The 23,181-nt window shown below is 38.0% G+C and overlaps 1 protein-coding gene across 2 annotated transcripts in view; it reads left to right on the top strand.

Moving 5' to 3' along the window:
- ZMPSTE24 (zinc metallopeptidase STE24) overlaps positions 1-23,175 on the top strand; it is a 42,792-nt gene extending 19,617 nt beyond the window's left edge. For both annotated transcript variants that reach the window (XM_010862721.1, XM_010862722.1), the window contains exons 7-10: positions 3,139-3,323; positions 17,568-17,672; positions 19,277-19,420; positions 22,263-23,175. In XM_010862721.1, the coding sequence (XP_010861023.1) occupies positions 3,139-3,323; positions 17,568-17,672; positions 19,277-19,420; positions 22,263-22,487 (659 nt within the window). In that variant the 3' untranslated portion in view covers positions 22,488-23,175. The remainder of the gene's footprint in view (positions 1-3,138; positions 3,324-17,567; positions 17,673-19,276; positions 19,421-22,262) is intronic.
- Positions 23,176-23,181: the final 6 nt, after the last annotated feature.

Below are 23,181 nucleotides of genomic sequence, written 5' to 3'. Positions count from 1 at the left end.
CAAGACTTCTCCAAGCAAATGAGTTTAAACTGAGATCTGAAGGAAGGAGCCATCCATGGGGAGACTGTCCAGAGCTTGATATTTTCAAGAAAAAAGTCCAGTGTGGCTGCCGCATGGCAGGAAAGTGTTTTGACATAAAATCTGAGACATAGGCAAGAGTCAGACCGCATAGGCCTTTGTAAATCAGGGTAAGAATCTTGAATTTTCAGTCCACAGATAAAGCTATGGAAGGTTTTAGGCAGGAAAGTGACATGGCCTTGGTTTTTACTTTTTAACCTATCTTAGGTTGCTATATAGAGAAGTTGGTAGGGAGGCTAGAGTAGAAGCAGTGTGAGCAGTCAGAAGGCTGGTGCCGTTCAGGAGGAGAGAATGGTTATTAGACTAGAGTAGTCTATCCTGATGGCTCAGTGGTAAAGAATCCACCTGCCAGTGTAGGAGACCTGGGTTCGATTCCTGGATCAGAAAGATTCCCTGGAGGAAGAAATAGCAGCCCACTCCAGTATGCTTGCCTGGGAAATCCCATGGACAGAGGAGCCTGGTGGGCTACAGTCATGGGGTTGCAAGGAATTGGACACAATTTAGCGACTGAACCTCAACAACAGTAGTAATTGATGGAGAGAAGTGGGTGTATCAGGGATGTGTTTTAGAGGTAGGGTTGATGGAACTTGATAATAGATGACATGTAAAGGAATAAGGGAGCAAGAGACCTCAAAGATAATGACTTAGATTTTTGGCCTAAATGATTGGATAAATGATAGGCTACTGAGATGGGAAAAAACTGGGAGAACAAGTATGTGAGAGTTGAAGTTCTGCTAGGTACTTCTTGAGATACCTATTGAATATTGTACCAGAGTTCTGCAAGCAATAATTAGTTGCAAGTCAGCCATAGAAACCAACTATGGTTAATTTAACATGAAAAATTCCTTATTGAAACAATATTTGATAAGTCACAAGATCACAGGAAAGTTAAATTTGCCAAACTTGGGAAATGGGCTCTTCACTGGGAGACTAGGAACTCAGAATCACCCTGAAGAACCAGTCTGGTGAGGACACTGCTGTTGGAGTTTAGCAGTTTGCATCTCTAACACCCTCCCACTAGCACCTGCAGAATTAATTTCTCACTGCCCTGCTTCCTCGTGTAATTAGCTATTATTCAGAGTCCCCAGTGGGTGCATCTGATGGACTGAGCCAGGGCACTGGGCTAGCTGTCAGGAGTGCTGGGGAAGCAGATATCCAGCTTTTTTGGATTTCTTAAATGAGAAGCAATCTCTGACAAGGCTTGCATGATGCCAAATTCCCTAAATTCTGCAAGGGGATTCTAATACTGGTCAGGGAGAAAATGACACATGAGAATATAAACAACAAAGATGCACTATAGACATCCTTGTGGAGATGTAGGCTTGTCAAATAGGCAGCTGGATATGAGTCCAGAGTTCTAGGGAGAGGCCAGGGCTGGGCATAATGGTCTGGAAAGTATCTGGCATGTAGATACTTCCATGGATGAGGGCATTCAGAGAAGAGAAGGGGGCTCAGGTCAGGGTCAGCTGAGGGGGAAGAGTGGGCAAAGGAGGCTGAGGAGGAGAGACCACTGAGGTAGGAAGAAAATGAGGAGAAGATGGTGTTTCTATTGGGATAAGAGAAGAAAGTGTTTCAAGGAGGGAATGCTCAACTGTATCAGATGCTGCTGAGAGGTTGATTAAGATAAGACATCATAAACAAAAGATAAAGAGACAGCTGGCAGTGCCGTACAATCACACAGGACATTTTGGTGTTCAGAATTCTCAGATATGTTACTTCATACCTCAAATGGTACGATAAATCTATTCAGTAAACAAGCATTATTGAATAAATGCTACATGCAAGGCACAGTGATACAAGAGCTTATGGTCTTAAACTTCAGTGAGTATAAGAATTCCCTGGAGAATCTGTTAAAAGATTCCTTGGCCCCATTCCCAGACATTTTGACTTATTGGATATTTCTACTGTTTATGTCTAACAAGTACCTGTAGGTGATTTTGGTGTAGGCATTCTTTGGGCCATACTTTGAGATCCTTGGGCCAGGGGGAGATACTAAGACATTAATTTTGTTTTGCTTATCTGCCTATTTCCATAGATAACTTCAGGTAACTTCGAAGAAATATTTTTAAATTAATTAAAAAATTAGGAAAGATAGAAATGAGATAGAAATATAAGATGCAGATACACAACTTTCCAGATGCTAAGATCCTATATCATTGATAAAATTGGACCACATGTTTGGCTCTTAACTTCCAGGCAATCAAACCAAAAAGTCCTAGCCTCATATCATAAACAGGAAAATAAAGCTTAAAGAAATTAAGAAAGTTTCTTGCATTTATACAAATAATACATGGCAGAGCCAAGATTGGAACTTAAAGTTTATTGTTAACCAATAAATTCACTGCACATGACAGAACATAAAATATAATGAAAATAAAGAAAAATATAAAGAAGAAAATAAATATCAACCATAGTTTAGCTACTGTTAGCCACTGCTAAAAATTTAGGGCTTTTTTTCTAGTTGATTTTAAGATAGTTTTAATTTTTTCTGATTAAATAAGTATACTTACTTTAAAAGCTTTGGAAGAGAAGAAAGTGTAAAGGAGGGAACAAAAATCCATGTTTCTATAAGCCAGTGATAAACACTTCAGTATTTTAATATATTTCTTAATAGGCTTGTGTTAGGCTTTTCTATTTACGTGTACATTTTTTCACAACAGTAATGGAACTTTGTATACACGAAGTTTTATATCCTTTTCAGTATGTTGGTGAGCTTTTCCTATCTTGTTAAAATATTTTAAAAGTATAGTTTTTTTCTGGCTGCTTAAAATTCCAACTCATAGCTTTATCATAATTGAATCATTCCACGACCATTGGATATTTAGGCTTTATTTATTTATTGTTAGAAAGCTGCAACGAGCATAAATATTTGTTATTATGACTGAAGAGAAACAGACACTCTCCACTGCTGGTAGTGATTTATGTTGATATAATATTCTTCAGGTATTAAACAATTTGAAAATGTTAACGTCCTTTCCAGTAATTCAGTTTCTAGGCATCTCTCCAAAAGACCCCAGACTTTTTAATTATTTTCCATGCTTTGAACTGTCTTTTCCTTAGGATCTAAACGCTCTTCCCACAGCAATGCTTATTTTTATGGCTTCTTCAAGAACAAGCGAATAGTTTTGTTTGACACTCTACTAGAAGAGTATTCTGTACTAAACAAAGACATCCAGGAGGAGTCTGGCATGGAACCCCGCAATGATGGAGAAGGGGACAGTGAAGAAATAAAAGCTAAAGTTAAAGTGAGTTCTTCTTTTCCTAAGAGACCCTGGCTTAGTTTTTATAAACAGTTTCTGTGACAGCTCAAAATAACCTTAATTTCTATGTAGTGAGTGTTGAACTCAGGGAGACTATCAAATAAAAATATAACTGCCCCTTTATAATTGTGGTATTTGGGAAAGAATATCACTGTTGTTACATGTTAACTATCTTTCAAGCTTTCACAGAATGTTCACAAGTATAAGATAGGAAAATTTGTATGATTATAAACTGTTTTTAAAACAGGGACTTTATATATAATTCCTGATATGTTTATGATTGAAGAATTCCCACAGACAAGATAAAGAGGAGATAATAATCATCTCATTTTTAACTTCACTGAGAATGTAGTAATTATAGGCTTTGGTGATGGAGAGACTTAAATCTGAATCCTGTTGTCATTTAGTAGCTGTGCATTTTGGAGTATACTGTGTAACTTTGTCAGTTTTCTTTTGTTTGCTTAACAAACATTTATGAATTGTAAACTCTGCTGAGATACTTTCTTTGGAATTCAGAAAGGAAGAGGGAAACCTTGCTGTCAAGGAGCTTATAGTCTAAAGGGGAGAAAGTCATACAAGCACAGCTCCATATGGTAGCAGCAGCAGTAAAGCTATATATACTGGATGCAGTGATAGCATAAGAGAAGAGATTTCTTTAATCTGACCTTATAGTCTGAGAAAGCTTCTTCTGAATCTTCTAGATGAGGTCAACTGATGGTAATTAGCAAAATCTAATGGCACCCCACTCCAGTACTCTTGCTTGGAAAATCCCATGGACGGAGGAGCCTGGTAGGCTGCAATCCATGGGGTCACTAAGAGTCGGACACGACTGAGGGACTTCACTTTCACTTTCATGCATTGGAGAAGGAAATGGCAACCCACTCCAGTGTTCTTGCCTGGAGAATCCCAGGGACGGGGGAGCCTGGTGGGCTGCCGTCTATGGGGTCGCACAGAGTCGGACATGACTGAAGTGACTTAGCAAAGTATACCAAGACTAAATGGGGAAGGGGAGACAGTGATAAGAAAACAATATATGTTTAATCAGAAACAGTCTCTAGTAGTTGCATATGTGATGGGACGCGTCATCGGCTTTGATGGCATTCAGAGATGATTTGAGATCTGTGTAACTGTGCAAATAAGTTAAGCTCTCTAAATCTTTGATTTCTTAACTGATAGACAATGCCAGCAGGGGCTCTCATCTTGAAACTATTGACATCTTGGACCAGATAGTTTTTCACTGTGGGAGGCTGTCTTGTGCCTCATGAGATGTTTAGCAGCATCCTTGGCCTCTCCCTACCAGGTGCCAGTATCAGTCCCTCCTTTCCCAGCAATTGTGACAATGGAAAATGTCACTAGATATTCCCAGATGTCCCCAGGGTTGGGAGAGAGGAGGCAAGATCACTGCTAGTTGAAAAACACTGAGATAAAGATGCCTACCTTTTAGGGTTGTGAAGATTAAATGAAATAATACATGAGAAAAACCTGTGTGCTCTGAGTACCAGTAGAAAAAACTGTTATCATTGAGCATCTGTTTTGATTTTAAAGAGATGGTCTAATAGAGTGCCTGGACTGTTATAAATATCTAGATGGAACAAAATGTGAAGGGGTTAAATAGCGTTGGATGAGGGTTAACTCTTTGGATTGTATTTTTTTTTAAATAGATTTATTTTATCAGGCTATTGGGATAAAAGTCATTTTGGTCTGACCAAGGATCATAGGATTTTAAGCTAGTAAGAGCTCTTAAGGTCATCTTATAGATAGGAAAACTGAAGTCCAGAAAGAGTAACCAGGTAAGAACACTGGGGAATCATGCACGTTCAGCAGGTCAACTTGCTGAAGTGGTATCTACATACAGGGTAGATGACGATAGCCAGACCTGCGTGTTAGATAGTGGTCTGCTGGTTTCAAGCAATCTAATGAAATTACTGACCTTTAGTATCTATGAGGGAGAAGGCAATGGCAACCCACTCCAATACTCTTGCCTGGAAAATCCCATGGACGGAGGGGCCTGGCGGGCTGCAGTCCGTGGGGTTGCTAGGAGTCGGACGGGACTGAGCGACTTCACTTTCACTTTTCACTTTCATGCATTGGAGAAGGAAATGGCAACCCACTCCAGTGTTCTTGCCTGGAGAATCCCAGGGACGGGGGAGCTTGGTGGGCTGCCGTCTATGGGGTCGCACAGAGTCAGACACAACTGAAGCGACTTAGCAGCAGCAGTATCTATGAGACCCTGGAGGAGGAAATGACAGCCCACTTAGTATTCTTGCCTGGAGAATCCCATGGGCAGAGGAGCCTGGTGGGCTACAGTCCATGGGGTCACAAAGAGTCGGACATGACTGAAGTGACTTAACACATCTAACACAGTATCTATGAGAACAGTATTCTTTGGTTTAGCAATCTTAGAAAAGGTTTGGTTTAGATCTTAGAAAAGGTTAGTCTTTTGAACTATGTTGAGTGGAGTTTGAGTTATTTTGCTAGCTTCTTAAAGAGCCTGCTTTATTTCATTGATAGCTGCAAAAATTTAATTTTTTAAAATTAAAAAAAATTATTTTGTTTGTGGTTGTGCCAGGTCTTCATTGCTGCATGCAGGCTTTCTCTGGTTGTGGTGAGTGGAGGCTGCTCTTTGTTGTGGCCTGCAGCCTTTCCATTGCTTCTCTTGTTGTGGAGCACAGGCTTCAGTAGATGTGACACGTGGGTTCAGTAGTTATGGCATACAGGCTTAATTGCTCCTCAGTATGTGGAATCTTCCCAGACCAGGGATTGAACCAGTGTCCCCTGCTTTGGCAGGCAGATTCTTATCCACTGTACCACGAGGAAGTCCAGATGCAAATATTTTAGCATGTATGTATAAATTGCATAGTCTTGCCCTAGAGAACCTGTAGTAGAGGAGACTAGATGTGGCTCATAGTTTAAGGCAGGGGGTGGTAAATAAGTGGCTGAAATAGTGTGACTTTTAGAAATTAAGAAATGAATGCAGATTCTAATGGTTAGACAGATTTCTTAAAAGAGAGGAAATATTTGAACTAGGCAGAATTTTGACTTGGGGCTGGAGCTTTTCAGGATGAAGATATGTAATGAATAAAGCTATAAAAACAACTGCACAATGGCTATTCTAAGACTAATGAATAAATGGATTCTTGCAGAAGGGGATAGAAAGGTAGGCCGGGACCAGTTTGTAAAGTACTTCTTCCTGAAGACATTCTAGTGGTTGTTTTCAGTGACCTGAAAAGTTTTGATTGATTTGGGTAGAGGCCAAGGGGCTTCCCTGGTGTTTCAGATGATAAAGAATCTGCCTGCAATGCAGGAGACCCAGGTTCAATCCCTGGGTCAGGAAGATCCCTTGGGAGAAAGAGGCCAAAGCTTGTTTTAGGAAGTTTAAGATTTGATGGCAACATATATGATAGAGCAAAGATTAGAGGCAAAGGGGACTACTAGGGACTTACTGCATCAGGATCACCAAGATAGGCATGAAATAAGGGCCTACACTAGAGTGAGAGGTCAGAATAAGTGTGGAGTCATAATAAAAGATGGATTTAAAGGACTTATGGTGATTGCTATTGTGGAGACTGAAGGAGAAAGTCAAAGATTGACCCAAATCTCATGTATTGCTTTTTAGTGCATGTATACAGGTGAGGTGATTTTGGTAGGATATCAATATTTGAAATTTGAATGGCTATATGTGTATTAATGAATATTAGGAAAAAGATCAAACTAGTGTATCATGATTTCATGAAAATTGTCATTTGGGATAAGGCTAAGTTAAAAAGTGAATTTATTTTTAAAAAGATATTAAATAATCACACAGCAGATACACAAGTGTGGCAGAAGTTTAGGATATAGTGGTTTATTCAGCACCTGCTACTCTATACCTACTACACATATTAATACAACACAGTGGGGAATGCAGAAATGATTTTAAGTCTGGAGAGTGTAGAGAGGATGAAGTGTTTCAATTTGAGCAGATGTTTAAAGAAGAAAACTAAATCCCTCTTCTTAGAGATAAATATTATTAACATTTCGATGAGTATCTCTATACTGGCTATTCACATTTTAAAAGAAGTCTAGGAGACTTTCTCCCTGCAGTTTATCCTTCAGAAGACAAATTCAGTAATTAGAACAACCTGTCTCAAAAGCATTTTAAGTGAAAGGAAAAATTTAAATATATAAAAACTGTCCCTTTATAGAAGAAAACAAGTATTTCCCCAGCAAGAGCTAGGGTCATGTGAATGTCTTCCCAGTTGATAAGTATAATAGAAAGAGGACAAGATCCATAGGTGTGAATTTGGGTTTTACCCACTGCTTATTAGCATGATAATCTTAAGACATTTTAACTTTCTGCCGTCTCTAAAATGAAGATAGTACTTCCCATCTTGCCCAGGTTGCTGTTGTGAGGATCCAATGAATCAGCTTGTGAATTTTATTTTATGAAAAGGAAAGTGCTATAGAAAAGAGAAAGATACTTATTTTTTTTCTTATATGTAAAATTAGCATGGGAAGAAAAGAAAATCCAATTTTATCTTAAGCATCTATTACAAATAAACAAGTTTCATTTTTGCAAAAATGACCCTTATTTAAGCTCTTGTCATTCCATATCTTTGAACATGACTCCATGGAGTTCTGAATAGCTTCCTAAACGCAGACATCAAACCAAGATACAAGAGCCTATGTTTTCTAATAGAGACCTGCTTGTTTTATAAAAGGATTAATTCATAGTTCAGATTAAGAAGCAATGAGGCTGATGATAGCTGCCTTGTAGTAGTGGAGATTAACAAACTGTTTGTAAAATATCTAATAATACAATGTCTGGTTCATAGGTCATTTAATGAATGGAAACTGTTATCATTATTATTAAACATAGCAGCCTATTTTGCTTATTACTAAAGTAATAGATAAATTAGAAAACATGAGTAATCCAACTAACCATAAACATCTTACTATATCTATTTCTGTTTTTTTTTTTAATTAAAAATCATTTTTCCTCTTATTGGGTATATGGGTTTCCAGTTTTTTACTTTTAAAAATATTCTTGCAATGAATATTTTTGTATGGAAATCTTCAGTTACATCTCTTAATTTCCCCCTTAGAATAGATGTCTATTAATTAGTGCTTTGTTCTTCCCTCTTGATGGCCATTCCCTGAAGGCACAGGTACACGTGTTTCTTAGCCATTTAAGAAACTAGGCTAGTTAGCTCTTTCTTTACTTTCTCTACCAAGTGTATTCTGACCTAGATTCTGATCTTTAAAAGGAAAAGAGATAGTAAATGTAAAAGCTGTCTTGCCAATCACTTTTAATCTATCCCTCTTTTTCATGCATCTACCCAGCCTTGTTTTTAAGTGGTCATTTTCCTTAAAGACGAGGAATTGGTGAAGAAATGGAAAACTGGTAGAATAGCTGGATTCCAGTATTTTGCTGCCTGTGTTCCCATTAGGTTGTGTTTTTCTAAGGTGTAGAAAACAAAATCAGTTCCATGTTCATCTATTTGTACTTCACTCTTTTAAGTAGCTGGAGTTTATTTCAAAACTGTTAGCCTTCACTTTCTAGAATATATATTCTCTCATTGCTTGCTGCAGAACTGATAAGTCTCCCATAGATGAAGCTGTTTTTTTTAAGCTTTTTTATTATTTTGTTTAAATCTTTATATCTTTGTTGACATTTTATTTGCTTGATGTCTTAATTGATATGATGTGTTAACATTCTCTATTATAATACATTTGTCAGATTTTCTTTGTAAGTCTGATAATTTTGAATGAATATATCCTGAGGCATTAGTATTAGGAACATATACATTTAGAATTATGTGTCCTCCAGGTAAATTGAATCTTTTATCATTCTTTTGTTACTTTCTTTAATAATCCTTTTTGCCTTTAAGTTGATTTCGTCTGGTGTTAATACAGCGACACCATATAACTATTGGTTAATATTTGCTGGATGTCATCCTTTAACTTTTTAAAAATAGTATCGAGATAGAATTTACCATTGTAACCATTTTAAAGTGTACAATTTAGTGTTTTTTAAGTATATTCTTAATGTGCAGCCATCACCATATCACTTTCATCCTTTTACTTTTAACCTTACCATGTATATTTGTCTCACACATAGATATACTTTGTGGTTATGGTTGCTTTTAAATCCAAACTGACACTAGCTTTTTTTTGACTAGCTTTGTTTGTTCACATATATTGTGATTACAGATATATTTTAAATTGTTTCTGCCATATTATTTTATGCCCTTTTTTCCCCTTTATCCTTTTCATATCCCCCCACCCCACCTCCACCCCAAACATACATCTCCTTCTGCTTTATTTTTAGAAATGATGGAAGGTTTTTAAAAAATTACATTTGGGTTTTCATTTAGGTTTGAAGGTTCATATGTGACTGTTCTTTTATGGTTGCTGTTAAAAATAAATCATGCCCACAAAGCCTAAAATCTTAAAATATACAAATATCTTCACTGCTTCCTAAACAATCCAGGAACCTTAAATAAACAGTTTGATCTAATGACCCCTTTCATGTTATATTTTAGTTTTATCTTGTTCATTTTTCTTTTTTCTTTTTGGCTGCATGCAGCATGTGTGATCTTAGCTCCCCGACCAGGGATCAAACCCACGTCCCTTGCAGTGGAAGAATGGAGTCTTAACCACTGGATCACCAGGGAAGCCCCTCACACATTCCTTTTAGAAATTACTTTGCTTCTTCCAGAAGTATATGCTTTAGAAATTTCTTTTTTTTTTTTTTTCCATTTTATTTATTTATTTATTTAACTTAACAATAATGTATTGGTTTTGCCATATATCAAAATGAATCCGCCACAGGTATACATGTGTTCCCCATCCTGAACCCTCCTCCCTCCTCCCTCCCCGTACCATCCCTCTGGGTCGTCCCAGTGCACCAGCCCCAAGCATCCAGTATCGTGCATCGAACCTGGACTGGCGACTTGTTTCATATGTGATATTATACATGTTTCAATGCCATTCTCCCAAATCATCTCACCTTCTCTCTCTCCCACAGAGTCCAAAAGACTGTTCTATACATCAGTGTCTCTTTTGCAGTCTCGTATACAGGGTTATTGTTACCATCTTTCTAAATTCCATATATATGCGTTAGTATACTGTATTAGTGTTTTTCTTTCTGGCTTACTTCACTCTGTATAATAGGCTCCAGTTTCATCCACCTCATTAGAACTGGTTCAAATGTATTCTTTTTAATGGCTGAGTAATACTCCATTGTATATATGTAGAAATTTCTTTGGAAAATTCTGGTTTTGTTTTTACTTTGCTCTCATTCTTGATGTCAATCCAAGATTGACAGCTGTTTCTCCTAGCACTTTAAAGATACCGTTCTATTTTGTTCTGGTTTCCTTTGTTCCTGTTGAAAAAGTCTGCTCTGAGCTTAGTTGTCTTTTACTTATTTATTTTTTAGTTCTTTCTGGTTATTCTTAAGATTTCTCTTTGATTTTTGTGTTGTGCAAGTATGAACTTTATCCCAGTCCTGCTTGGGATGTATTGTAGCTCCTATAAGGACTCATGTCTTTTCCTGAAGTTTAAAAAATTTTTTCCATTATATCTTTTTTTGTTTTGTTTTATTTATTTATTTATTTTTAAATGTATTTATTTTAATTGGAGGCTTACTTTACAATATTGTATTGGTTTTGCCATACATTGACATGAATCCGCCACAGGTTTTATCTTTGAGTATTGCTTCTTTCCCATTCTCCCCAGTTTATCTTTCTGGAATTCCAGTTAGATGAATGTTATACCATCTCATTCTGTCTCCCACAGATGCTGACACTTTTAAATTTGTCTCTTGGAGCTCCACATTCCAGTTCATAGATTCTTTCTTTAGCTATATTTAGTCTGTTCTTTGACCAGTCCATTGTGTTTTAAAGTTCTGTTTGGTTCTTTTTGAAATCAGTCATTTCTGGTAGCCTCTTTTTCCTTTCTCATGTTTTCAGTTCCCTTGTTTGTATGTTTGCTGTGCTAAGTCGCTTCAGTCATGTCTGACTCTTTGCGACCCCAGGGACTATAGCCTTCCAGGCTTCTCTATCCATGGAGTTCTCCAGGCAAGAATACTGGAGTGGGTAGTCATTCCCTTCTCCAGGGGATCTTCCCGACCCAGGGATTGAACCCGAATCTCTTACATCTCCTGCATTAGCAGGCAAGTTCTTTACCACTAGCGCCACCTGGGAAGCCCACCCTTCTTTGTTTATTTCATATTCTGTATCTGATGGTTCCATTATCTGAAGTCTTAAGGAACTACTGCAACCCTGTATTGTTTCTGCTAACTCTTACTTACTGTGGCTTGTTTTCTGAAGTGTTTGATAATTTTTACTGTAAATTCATAATAGTTCAGTAATCTTAACCTTCAGGAATCTTGAAGGGTCTGGGTTTAGGGTATATTCCTTAATAGAGCATTTGCATTTGCTTCTATCAGTTGCCCCTAGTGCTAGCAAGCCAGCTTGGCATTTTCTGGTCCATGCAGATAATGTTTTTGACTTTTTTTTCTTTCTTTTTTGCCACGCATGCCATTGGGCATGCAGAATCTTAGTTCCCCAACCAGGAATCAAATCCACACCCCCTGCATTGGAAGTGTGGAGTCTTAACCACTGGACTACCAGGGAAGTCCCATGATTTTAATTTCAATAAGAGACTTTTGTTTTTCTCCACTTTAGGTGAGCTTGACACAATTGGGTTATTTTGCCAGCATTTTTTCCCTCTAGCTCACTCTTTGACTCAGAGTATAGCCGTTCATAGTTTTATACAAGGAATGTTAATTTCAACTCCTCAGCTTTGGCTTTTCCTTACTTTAAAGTAAACTTAACTGTATGTTTAAAAGGATATTTGTTTTACCTTATTAAGCATTTTTTAGATGTTTTTCAGAGTATGTGTGTATTGGTGAGTGAATGTAGGTATGCACATGTGAGTGTGTGTATAAGAAATTGTTCATTGTGTCTTGGCACTATTTAAATTGAACCTGGAAAGTTTATAAACAATGAGAGTTGTATTTGGCTTTGTAAACATTATATTGTGTCATTCATATGACCACCTATCATTTATGTTTATTTTAAAAGCAGTACTATAACAATATACAAATGATTACATATTTGTTAACTAAAAATTATTTATTTGATAAATGTTGAATAATCTATTTTTCTATCTATACTTGTGTAAAAGTTGAAAGCACAGGTCTCTGGCATCAGACTACTTGGCTTCAAATCCCAGGTTTTCTGTTTATTGGCTTGTGGCCATAGGAAAATTAGCTAACCTCTCTGTACCTAGATTTTCTCATCTGTAAAGTGGTAATAAGTATTCTTAATTCATATCATGATTATGATGTATAAATAATACAGTATATAGCACAGAGGGCCTGGTACATAGTCAGTGTTTGGTACATGTTAGCAACATTTGTTGTTATTTTTTTTTTTTTTAATCTTTCCTGACCTATTCTTCATGTGTGTTGAAAGAAAAAATATATATATGCATGTGTGTGTGTATATTTTTGTGTGTATATATATATGTATTTACATATATGTATTTTTAATGTTGGTTTGAGGAGCTATGATAAAATTAAGGAAGTAGAAGTCCAATAAATTTTAACGTTAAATTTAACTTTATTAAAGTAATACAAACATATTGTTTAAAAGTTAAGAGTACAAAAAAGCATATGATGAAATACAGTAGTTTCCTGTTCCTCCCTTCTCTGTGCCTCTCACCCCGTCAGGCTCCTCTCCCTACGGATTTCAGCTCTGTTAGCTTCTTCTGACATTTATGCACATCATTTATATATACAATGTATGTATACTATTATCTACTGACACTGTCTTGCCTTTTAGTCATGGTAGACGAGGATTTAGCTCTTGGCCTAACATGTGCTCTGCTCCTACCTTCCCCCAGTTCTTCCAGTATAGTCCAGTTACAGTTCTTGTGTGTGTGTGTTTAATTTATTTAGTTTTAATTGAGGGATAATTGCTTTACAATATTGTGTTGGTTTCTGCCATACATCAATGTAAGTCAGCTGTAGGTGTACATATGTCCCCTTCTTTGAACCTCCCTCCCACCTCCCGCCCCATCCTGTCCCTCTAGGTTGTCACAGAGCCCCAGTTTGAGTTCCCTGAGCCATACAGCACGTTCCCACTGTCTGTCTTCTGTATATGGTAGTGTGCTATTTCCATGCTACTCTCCATTCATCCCACTCTTTCCTTCCACCCCCCAACATGCACCCCACCCCCCACCCCATCCATAAGTCTGTTCTCTATGTCCGTCTCTCAGCCAATATCAAAACACTATTGAAAACATTATTGTTAAACAATATTGTACCTTTTCACTGCTGAGAATATGTTACCTTTTTTCCCCTCTTGCTTAATAATTGCTTAAAAAAAAAAGTGCTTAATGTTCCTTGTTCTTTTTGCTAATTCTTCTCACAACTTCTGCCATGTCCCAATATAATTTCCTACAAGGTTAATTGCATCATTAACCTTATTAGTTTTAGTCCCCCTCATCCCTCCTACACCCTGGGAGAGAGCTCTGTTCTCTTTCTTTGGGGTATTTCTCTGAAGTCCTGCTCTCAGCTCTCATAGCAGACCTCCCTGTGGTTATTCTTTTATATTTGGCTGTGCCAGGTCTTAGTTGCGGCGTGTGGGGTGGCATGTGGGATCTAGTTCCCTTACCAGGGGTCAAACCCAGGCCGCCTGCTTTGGGAGCACTGAGTCTTAGCCACAGGACCACCAGGCCATTCTTGTATTCCTTTTCCTTTTCTTTAGGTTGAAATCCGTGTTGATCTACTGTATTCTCTCAATAGTGTGCATCTTCTACACGTTTCTTCAGCTTAAAAGGATGCTATGGTGACTGAAAGAGTGCGATCATGGCAGTCCTCAACAGATTGTCTTTTGCACATTGTTCAAATCCGAATGGGTTTTCCTCTTTTATCTGGTGTACAGTTGTCATTCTGGGGTTGCCCTTTACCGTTAGAGATTCCCTTCACTTCTCTCCTTCACTGGGTCTCCTGTGTTCTGTATTCCATGACTTTTTGTTCTTAATTTACTCCTTCATTTTAGTAAAGAACATCCTCCAGCACCTTCCTGAGAAAGGTTGTGTAGTAAAGGAAAGTTTTTGAGTTCTTGCATCAAAATGCCTTCATTTTTCTGTCACATTTTTTTCCTGTCACTTGACTGGGATTTAGATTTCTAGATTGAAAATACTTTTTCCTCAGGATTTTGAAGGCACTGTTCCATCACCATCTTGATTCCAACATTGCTGGCGAGGTGTCTGAAACCATTCAAATTACTGATCCTTAGTATGTTACCTTTGGAGAAGGCAATGGCAGCCCACTCCAGTACTCTTGCCTGGAAAATCCCATGGATGGAGGAGCCTGGTGGGCTATAGTCCATGGGGTCACTAAGAGTCAGACACGTGGAGCGACTTTACTTTCACTTGGAGATACTTTCGATACTTTCATGCATTGGAGAAGGAAATGGCATCCCACTCCAGTGTTCTTGCCTGGAGAATCCCACGGACGGGGGGGGCCTGGTGGGCTGCCATTTCTGGGGTCGCACAGAGTCGGACACGACTGAAGCGACTTAGCAGCAGCAGCAGTATGTTACCTTATTTTATTCTTCTGGAAAATTGTTGAATCCTTTCTCTGTGTTCTGAAATTTCACATACCTTGGTGTGTGCCTTTTGTTTTTTAAAATTGAAGTATAGTTGATATACAATATTACACTAGTTTCCAGTGTACAACCTTGTGAGTGTTTTTACCCATTGTATTGGGTATGTATTTGGCCCTTTTAATTTGGAAGTTGAAGTTCATTGGTTCTAGGAGACTTATTGGAATTGTTTTGTTGATGATTTTCTCCTCTCTATTTTTTCTATTCTTTCTTTTCAGAGTTCTATTATTTGAATGTTTGCTTCCTTATACTGAACTTTCTTATCTTTTCTTCCCTGCTTTTCCATTTGCTTATCTCTTTCTTCTATTTTCTGGGAGATACATCATCTTCCAATCATTCTATTAAGCTTTAATTTCTAAGAATTATTTTTCTCTGTCCCTTTTTTTTTTTTTTGCTGCTCTAGGTCATCGTTGCTGCATACAGGCTTTCTCTAGTTGCGACCAGCGAGGGCGGCTCTCTAGTTATGGTGCACCGGCTTCTCACTGCAGCGGCTTCTCTTATTGCAGAGCACGAGCTTTAAAGCACAGGCTCGGTAGTTGTGGTGCACAGGCTTAGTTGCCCTGAGATATGTGGCATCTTCCTAGGACCAAACCTATGTCCTCTGCGTTGGCAGTTGGATTCTTAACCACTGGACCACCAGGGAAGTCCTGAATTTCCCATTTTTTAGAGTATCTTCAGTTTTTCCATGAAAGCAGTATCTCTCTAAATTTTCTCCTTAGGTGATTTGTTTCTTCCATATTGCATTTTTTCTGTATCTGGTCTTCCATCTTGACTCTTACCTTGTGTATCTTATAATATATACAATTGCTTGTCTACTCCTTAGTAAGAGAATGGGCTTCCCTAGTGGCTCAGTTGGGAAAGAATCTGCCCGCAATGCAGGAGACCTGGGTTCAGTCCCTGGGTCGGGAAGATTCCCTGGAGAAGGAAGTGGCAACCCACTCCAATACTCTGGCCTGGAAAATTCCATGGACAGGAGAGCCAGGCAGGCTGCGGTCCATGGATCGCAAAGAATCAGACACGACTGTGCAACGTTCACCTTCTTTGAGTTTAGTAAGAGAATGGGACTAAAAGCCTGGTTGGGTTCTCTGCGCCTGTACATAAGGTTTATCAACTTTGAGCTTCACTGTGGTATGTCCTAGGGGTGCTTGCAGTTGGGGAATTCCTGTTAGGATCTCCTGGTCTTTCCTGGTAGAGGGATCAGAGTTCCCAGGGAGTACTCTTCCAGGCTTTTGTCTGGAGGGCAGTGTTTTGAAAGCCAGGTATGAGGAGAGGGCTAGCTTGGGAGAGGGAGTGCTCAGTAGTCAGTGTACCATACATACCGTTAGGTAAGCAAGTCCACGGTCTGTTGCTGGTGTTCTCAGGCCTTCAACTATGCTGAACTTCCAGCCGAAGTGTCCTTTTCTTTGCCCTATCCAAAACGAGCTTTCAGGCTTTTGCCAGGATGAGGGACGAGCAATTGCCTTTTGCTTGAGTGTGGAGTTGAAGAGGAATCTGTACCATTTCTCAAACAGCTCTCACCCAGTTCTTATATTTGCCACAACCTCTTCCTGTTCCTCCCAGTTCAGAAGTACCTGGGTCCTTTGAAGACACTGCAGTGTAAATCAGACTGGTTCTATATATTTTCTCCACTGCTGGCTTATGACTCAACTTTCTTGACCTGCCTAGTCCATTTTTATTTATCTGTCTGCTTTCCTGCTTCCAAAATCTTGTTACTATTGCCAGCTCTCCTGTTTTCCCTATCCTGTTTATGTCTTAAAACAAACAAACAAACTCTTGATTGTAGTTTTACTGGGGTTTTTGGAGGGAATAAAATTAGATGTGAATGTTCCTTCTGCCATTTTAACTTGGAGGTCTCAGTTTTTAAAATGGCAATACATGGTGTTTTTGAAGGTCACAAGTGACATGTACTTATTTGTAGATAATTTGGAAAATAGGAATCATCTGAGGTAGTTAAACATCACTGTATTTCTACCATACAGAAAAAACTGTTAACATTTTGATATGCTTTCAGTCTGTTTTCTTTATTTGGGTATTTTTACATACACATTTGTCTTTTTTCATGATTGGAATCATACTATTTATTTTTAGTTTTGTTTCCTGCTTTCTTCACCTAATGAACCATGTTCCCATGTCAGAACATACTCTTTCAAAACATTTCTAATGGATGCATAATATGAATGTTGTTTGACACTATCATGAGCAGTTTCCCATGTTATAACATAATCTTTGAAAGCAAAATTTCTAGTGGGATTATAATATGGCTGTTACATGACTTTGTCATGATTTATTTAACTCTTGTCCTATTGATAAAGATTTATATTTTTTCTAACCTAAATTAGACTCATGCAGTCAGAATATGTGTGTCTGGTTCATGATTCTATGTTTGAGCTTAACCCAGTATCTAATGTGGAGTGGCTGGAGGAATGTTTTGTTCAGTGAATGAACAGTTTTGCACGAAAGTCTGATTGTTTGCTTAAGTTAGACTCTAAAAAGGACTCTTACTTGGTTAAAAGGGATAAACTTTTTGAAGTTTCTTGATAGTTTATTTTCAATTTGTTCTTTGATTCAGAATAAGAAACAAGGATGTAAAAACGAGGAGGTGCTTGCTGTACTAGGCCATGAGCTGGGGCACTGGAAATTGGGACACACAGTCAAAAATATCATTATTAGCCAGGTAAGTCTGGAGTAATTCTCTCTCTACCCCTTTTTTCTTGGCCACACTGCCAGCTTCTCCAACCAGGGATCAAATCCATGCCCCCTGCAGTAGAAGCACAGAATCTTAACCACCGGACCACTAGGGAAGTCCTGACAATTGTCTTTTTATGGCAGGAGAGTCAAACAATAAGCATAGCAGGCATGAGAGTTCACGTAGTAGAGAAGTGAAGACAGACTCTGTAGCCAGGCTTCACGTCACAGCTTGCTGACTTACTGCCTTTGTGACCTCAGGCGAGCTCCTGAGCCTCGCTCTGCCTCCATTCCCTTGTTGAGTGATGATACCTCATAAGACTGAAAGAATTAAATGAGTTAATACATGTAAAGAGTTTGGAGTAGTACCTGAAATGTGGTAAGTACTACATAAATATTTATTGTTGTTAGCAGTTGCTCAGCTGTAGGAGCTGTGAAGATCAAAAGGAGTGAGCCTAGATAAGTTGGACATTAAAATGCTTTTTAAAAAACATTTTTTCTCTTTTAAAAAAGTCATTGTACAAACATTGAAAAGAAATTGCAAAAAGTAGTAAATATAAAGAAGAAAATACTTTCTGTAACATTCCTCTTTTGGGTATTTATACCACTAAACCAACAGAGTGACCGTAGTTTTCAGGCTCTGAGTGAAATAGCACTCTTGTTTTTTTGACTGGTTCTGAGCATGTATGGTCTCAGATGCGTCTTTAATGGTCTTTGTAGCTTTCTAAAAGGTCAGCTGGTTCTGGGTGATGGATCGCATGGGAAGGCTTGTGTACCTGCTCCTATCGGCACTTTTCTGTTGCCTTACATCTGTAGGTATAAAAATGAGTGCCTTGGCTGGAAGCTATGTTGTATGGATACATGGCAGTGAGTAAGACATTAAGTCCAAATGCACATTTATTTAAGTACTCAGTTTAATAAGGAAAATCACTGCTCCATTCATGAAAGAAGGGGTCCAATAGCCTACTGTGAGGGTAGTGGGCTGATCCCAGAGGTGCCTCATCAGGGCTGGAGTTGATTGCCTCTTCTAATAGATTGGGCACTTCAGCTGGAGCCAGTGGGCAATGTCTGCATTGTTGATTAATGCATTGACTCCATCCCTGTCACCATGGCCACTCTGTTCATGAGCAATTGACCAAATCCTAGAGTGGCTGGGCAGAGAAGCTGGCTAACATCCACAGAGCAGGTATCTTCTCCACCTGAGCATTGACAGAGCCTCCTCTGCTGTGGAATCGTTTCGGTGAAGATTCTCATTAGACCTAAGTATTATCATACTCTGGGCTAGTTTTGGAAGTTTTCCCACATACCTTTTTTCCACATCTCCTTGTTAGCCGTCCTCTAGTTTGCTCCAAGGCCCTAATCACCCAGCTAAACCAATATTTGCTCACTAATAACGAGTTAGTATATATATACCCTCAACTCAGGCCCTCTCTACTTTTAGAATAAAAGTAAAACTATAAAACCACCTAAGTAACTTTTCCTGTGGTCACGTTAACATCGTTCTTAAAAATCACAGCATGATGTCTTGTTCTACTGATCCCACAATGAAATTAGGTTAGTAATAACTTAGAAATTTTGTATCCTTCTTTCTAGATGAATTCTTTCCTGTGTTTTTTCTTGTTTGCTGTATTAATTGGTCGAAAGGAGCTTTTTGTTGCATTTGGTTTTAATGACAGCCAGCCCACTCTGATTGGACTATTGATCATCTTCCAGTTTATTTTTTCACCTTATAATGAGGTAATGTATAATCTTTAAAATTATCACACGTATGCTCTTGTCTATTGCAAATCTAGAACCTTGAGAGTAGTGAAAAAAGAAACAAACAAAACTATAGTTTTACCAAGCAAGTTTAGTCCCTTGATTTATTGGCCAGTATAAGAATGTAGCAGAAAAACCCAGACCCAAATAAAAGGTGCTTCTATATTGTTAGGGGAAAAAAAGTGGAGAATTAGACTTTAGTGGTGAAAACCTCGATGTAGCATGTACCTCAGAGACTTGGTAGATGGAAATTAACTATTGGAACACTATGTCCTAGACCACATTTTGTTAAGTACTGGCAAAAATCTGTATGTGAGGGGACAAAACAACTGATAATTGAGTGTGTGTATGACTGGATAAGACAGATTGTATGACAGTGTTCCTCTGGTTGCATTTCCTGACCACCTGCTTCATAATAGACTTAGCATCTGACTCCAGATCCTCTGAAGAAAAGTTGGATGTTTTATGGTAAGCAAAGTTTGAGAACCACTGCTCCATGACTGCTCAGTAGGGGAACGCCATATATGTGATAAGACATGGATTAATGAGACTGTATATGAATAAATCCAGTGATGGCAGCATACTAATTGATTAAGCTTCCAGAGTAAGCCAAGAGATCAGGGATCTTGAGATATCTCCATTCAGAAGAATTCTTTCTTTGGGACAAGTTGTAGAGTTAAGGTTTTAACTTTCTCCTTAAAAGGTGGGGGTAGGGTGAGGTATAAGGCACCAGGAAAGAAAAACAGGGAGGAAGAGATCATGTTTGTATAGCATTGTCCACAGAATGTGCATTTATTTTCCAGAGAAGTAAGATTTATTATCATTAAACTCTAAATGTTTTAATTTTTTAACTTTCGTTGAGAATACTTATAAAGTGCTGTATGCTGATTGTTACTTCTTAAAGAGGTTATAGAACCGCTTGTAATGATACTGTGGAGAAGGAAATGGCAACCCCTTCCAGTATTCTTGCTTGGAGAATCCCATGAACAGAGGAACCTGACAGGCTACAGTCCATGGGACATAACTTAGCGACTAAACTACCACCATAATGATATTGTCATTTCTGTCTTCAGTCACAATTCAGGAATGCCTTAAAGACACTGAGCTATGTGTATGAAATGTCCCAGAATCTTCTGCTCTTTATGCAGTCATGCTATTTATATAACTAATTTTCTTATAATCTCTTCGCTGACTGTCAAGCTGATAATCCTTACTAATGTCAGTGTACCTTTCTGATATGGTCATTATTTGTTTCTAATTTTCTTCTTCAACCAACTATAGACTGGGAAATCAGATAATCAAACTCATTAGGTAAAAGTTACTGGATTCTGACTGAGTGTATAAGTGTCCTCTGGTAAGTAAGGCACCAGTAATGTTAATCTGCTTTGGGCATCTAATTTGGCCTCTCAGTTTTTGGTTTTATCTCCTTTATTTTGAGTAGTTGAGTTCACGTCAAAAAATAGCTAAGTAAATGTGGGATATTAGAGTGATTTGAAATATAATTAATTTAGAGATATTAGCAACTGTTTTAAAAACCTCAATGAGCCCAGGGTATTCATTTCAAAAAGACTAAGTATTTAAACAGAAAAACATACGTTTATGTCCACATTTAAGAGGTCATAAGAAGAAAGTGATATTTTCTTGGGAAATGGGAAACATGCCTTATCAAAAGGATTTGAAAACCTACAGTGGAGCAGGTGGGCGCGGGCTAGTGTCTGCTCAGGGTTTATTTGTGTCACAGTGAGGTTCAAGGGACAGCTGCCCTGGGACCCTTGAAATCAGGAGACACGTAGACAGACAGATTAGTTAATGATTATAACCCAAAAAGTACATTCAAGATCTGGAAAGAAATTTCAGGTAGGAGCCAGGTATTAGCTTTGAACGTGTCTAAGAAGATATCAGGAGCTCCCAGACTTTATGCTGAAGCCCTGGATCTGCTGGTGGCAATATGAGGTACAGTTGAGAGACTTTAAACTTTCTTTTTGCTTTATTGCCTGATGTATCTTAAGGTAAGAAATAGACATCATGTCATCCAACTTATAATATTAATACTTCAGTATGCAAATAAATAATTTTTCCCTCAGAAATTTCTATTTTCAAATGAAACTTGTCCCCTTCCTAGTAGTCACCCTCAGAGACTGAATATTTATTCTAATGAAGCTACCATAGCTCAGAACACTCTAGAAAATTCTATTTTGAGGCCATCATTAGAGGCTATAGTGTGTGTGTATACATGTATATATATCTATACATGTATACTTGGAATATTCTCAGTGAAGACTGTTGTTAACATCTAAAGATGGATAAGTGAGCAAGAATATTTTTTTTAATGGAAAAAAGAGTCTGAATATAAATCACCACATCTTACCTCTGAGAAAGATGGTGTCATGGGCTTTGGAGTCATCGAGAATGTCAGCACTATCACCTTCTGTTGTGTGACCACAAATAAATTGTCTCACTGCTGAGATACTCCTTCTTCATCTGTAAACAGGAGTAAGAGTAATCACCTTGTAGGATGCTGGAGAATGTAAAATGCCTACTCAGTGCTTGGCCCATGGCAGGTTCTCAGAAGTCAGTATCTCTTCATTAAGATTGACATGTCTTTGGATATATGTCTGTTTCTGGTCTATCTGCTTAAAGAGGGAAAGGCTCAATTTCTAATAATTCCCCCACCTTAGGGTCTCCAGAACACAAGTGAGGTTTCTTTTGGCTTGCTGTTTCTCTTGTCCTGAGCTGAACTTCCTCTGCAGTATTGGCTCATGAAAGCTTTAGTAACAACAAAGAGGGGAAGTGGTTAAAATGTTTTTATTTCCTTTTTCAGGTTCTTTCTTTTTGCCTAACAGTCCTCAGCCGCAGATTTGAGTTTCAAGCTGATGCATTTGCCAAGAAACTTGGGAAGGCCAAAGACTTATATTCTGCTTTAATCAAACTAAACAAAGACAACTTGGGATTCCCTGTTTCTGACTGGTTGTTTTCCATGTGGCATTATTCTCATCCTCCACTACTAGAGAGACTTCAAGCTCTGAAAAATTCAAAACAAGACTGAGTTGCCCAGGGTCTGCAACTGAAGACATTTCTGATTATTTTCTGTCCTGGCAGCATGTTCTGGCTCTTGATGTTTTTAACTTTTTTTTTTTTTTAAGGAAAAATGATTAAGTACAGAAAAGCCAAGCTTTAAATACATTTAATATCTCATTTCAAAAATGATTTTAATAATCCATTTCTTAAAGAAAACACTGGATGAAATTTTGAGGCTTAATGTTTTTAAAGGCATAGTTTTATCTTTAAAATCTAGTTTACCATCAACTTGTAAAATTATTTGAGAAAATACAGAACTTGTTTTATTTACATGTTTATATGGAACCTGCATATACGGTATTTGGGGGCATATGTTTAAAAGGGAACACCACCTCTGAATTCTCTCTGTAAGGCAGAAACAGTGGTCCCGAATCACTGTGCTCATACCTAAGTTGAAACTTATTTCTACTTTTATGCTGTTATGATTTAAGCTGGCCAATCAGTGTTTTAAATAAGGAAGAAAGATAATTCGTAAGGCTGATGTTATACAACTGAAAGTAGTTAGAAATATGCTCTCTACTATTCTACCAAATTTCTCTGTTCCCTCTCTCGTTATACACTGATCAGGAATTTCTAATATTTTAAAACTAGACATTATGTACAGAGTATTTTAAATCATTGGGTTTTCTTTTTGTTTTTTAGAAAATTTCAGTCTTTATCTT

Source organism: Bison bison, unplaced genomic scaffold (genome assembly GCF_000754665.1).
Source record: "Bison bison bison isolate TAMUID 2011002044 unplaced genomic scaffold, Bison_UMD1.0 scf7180017864484, whole genome shotgun sequence".
NCBI classification, from domain to species: Eukaryota; Metazoa; Chordata; class Mammalia; order Artiodactyla; family Bovidae; genus Bison; species Bison bison.
Note: the sequence above shows the minus strand (reverse complement) of the source record. Positions and strands in the feature narration are given on the sequence as shown.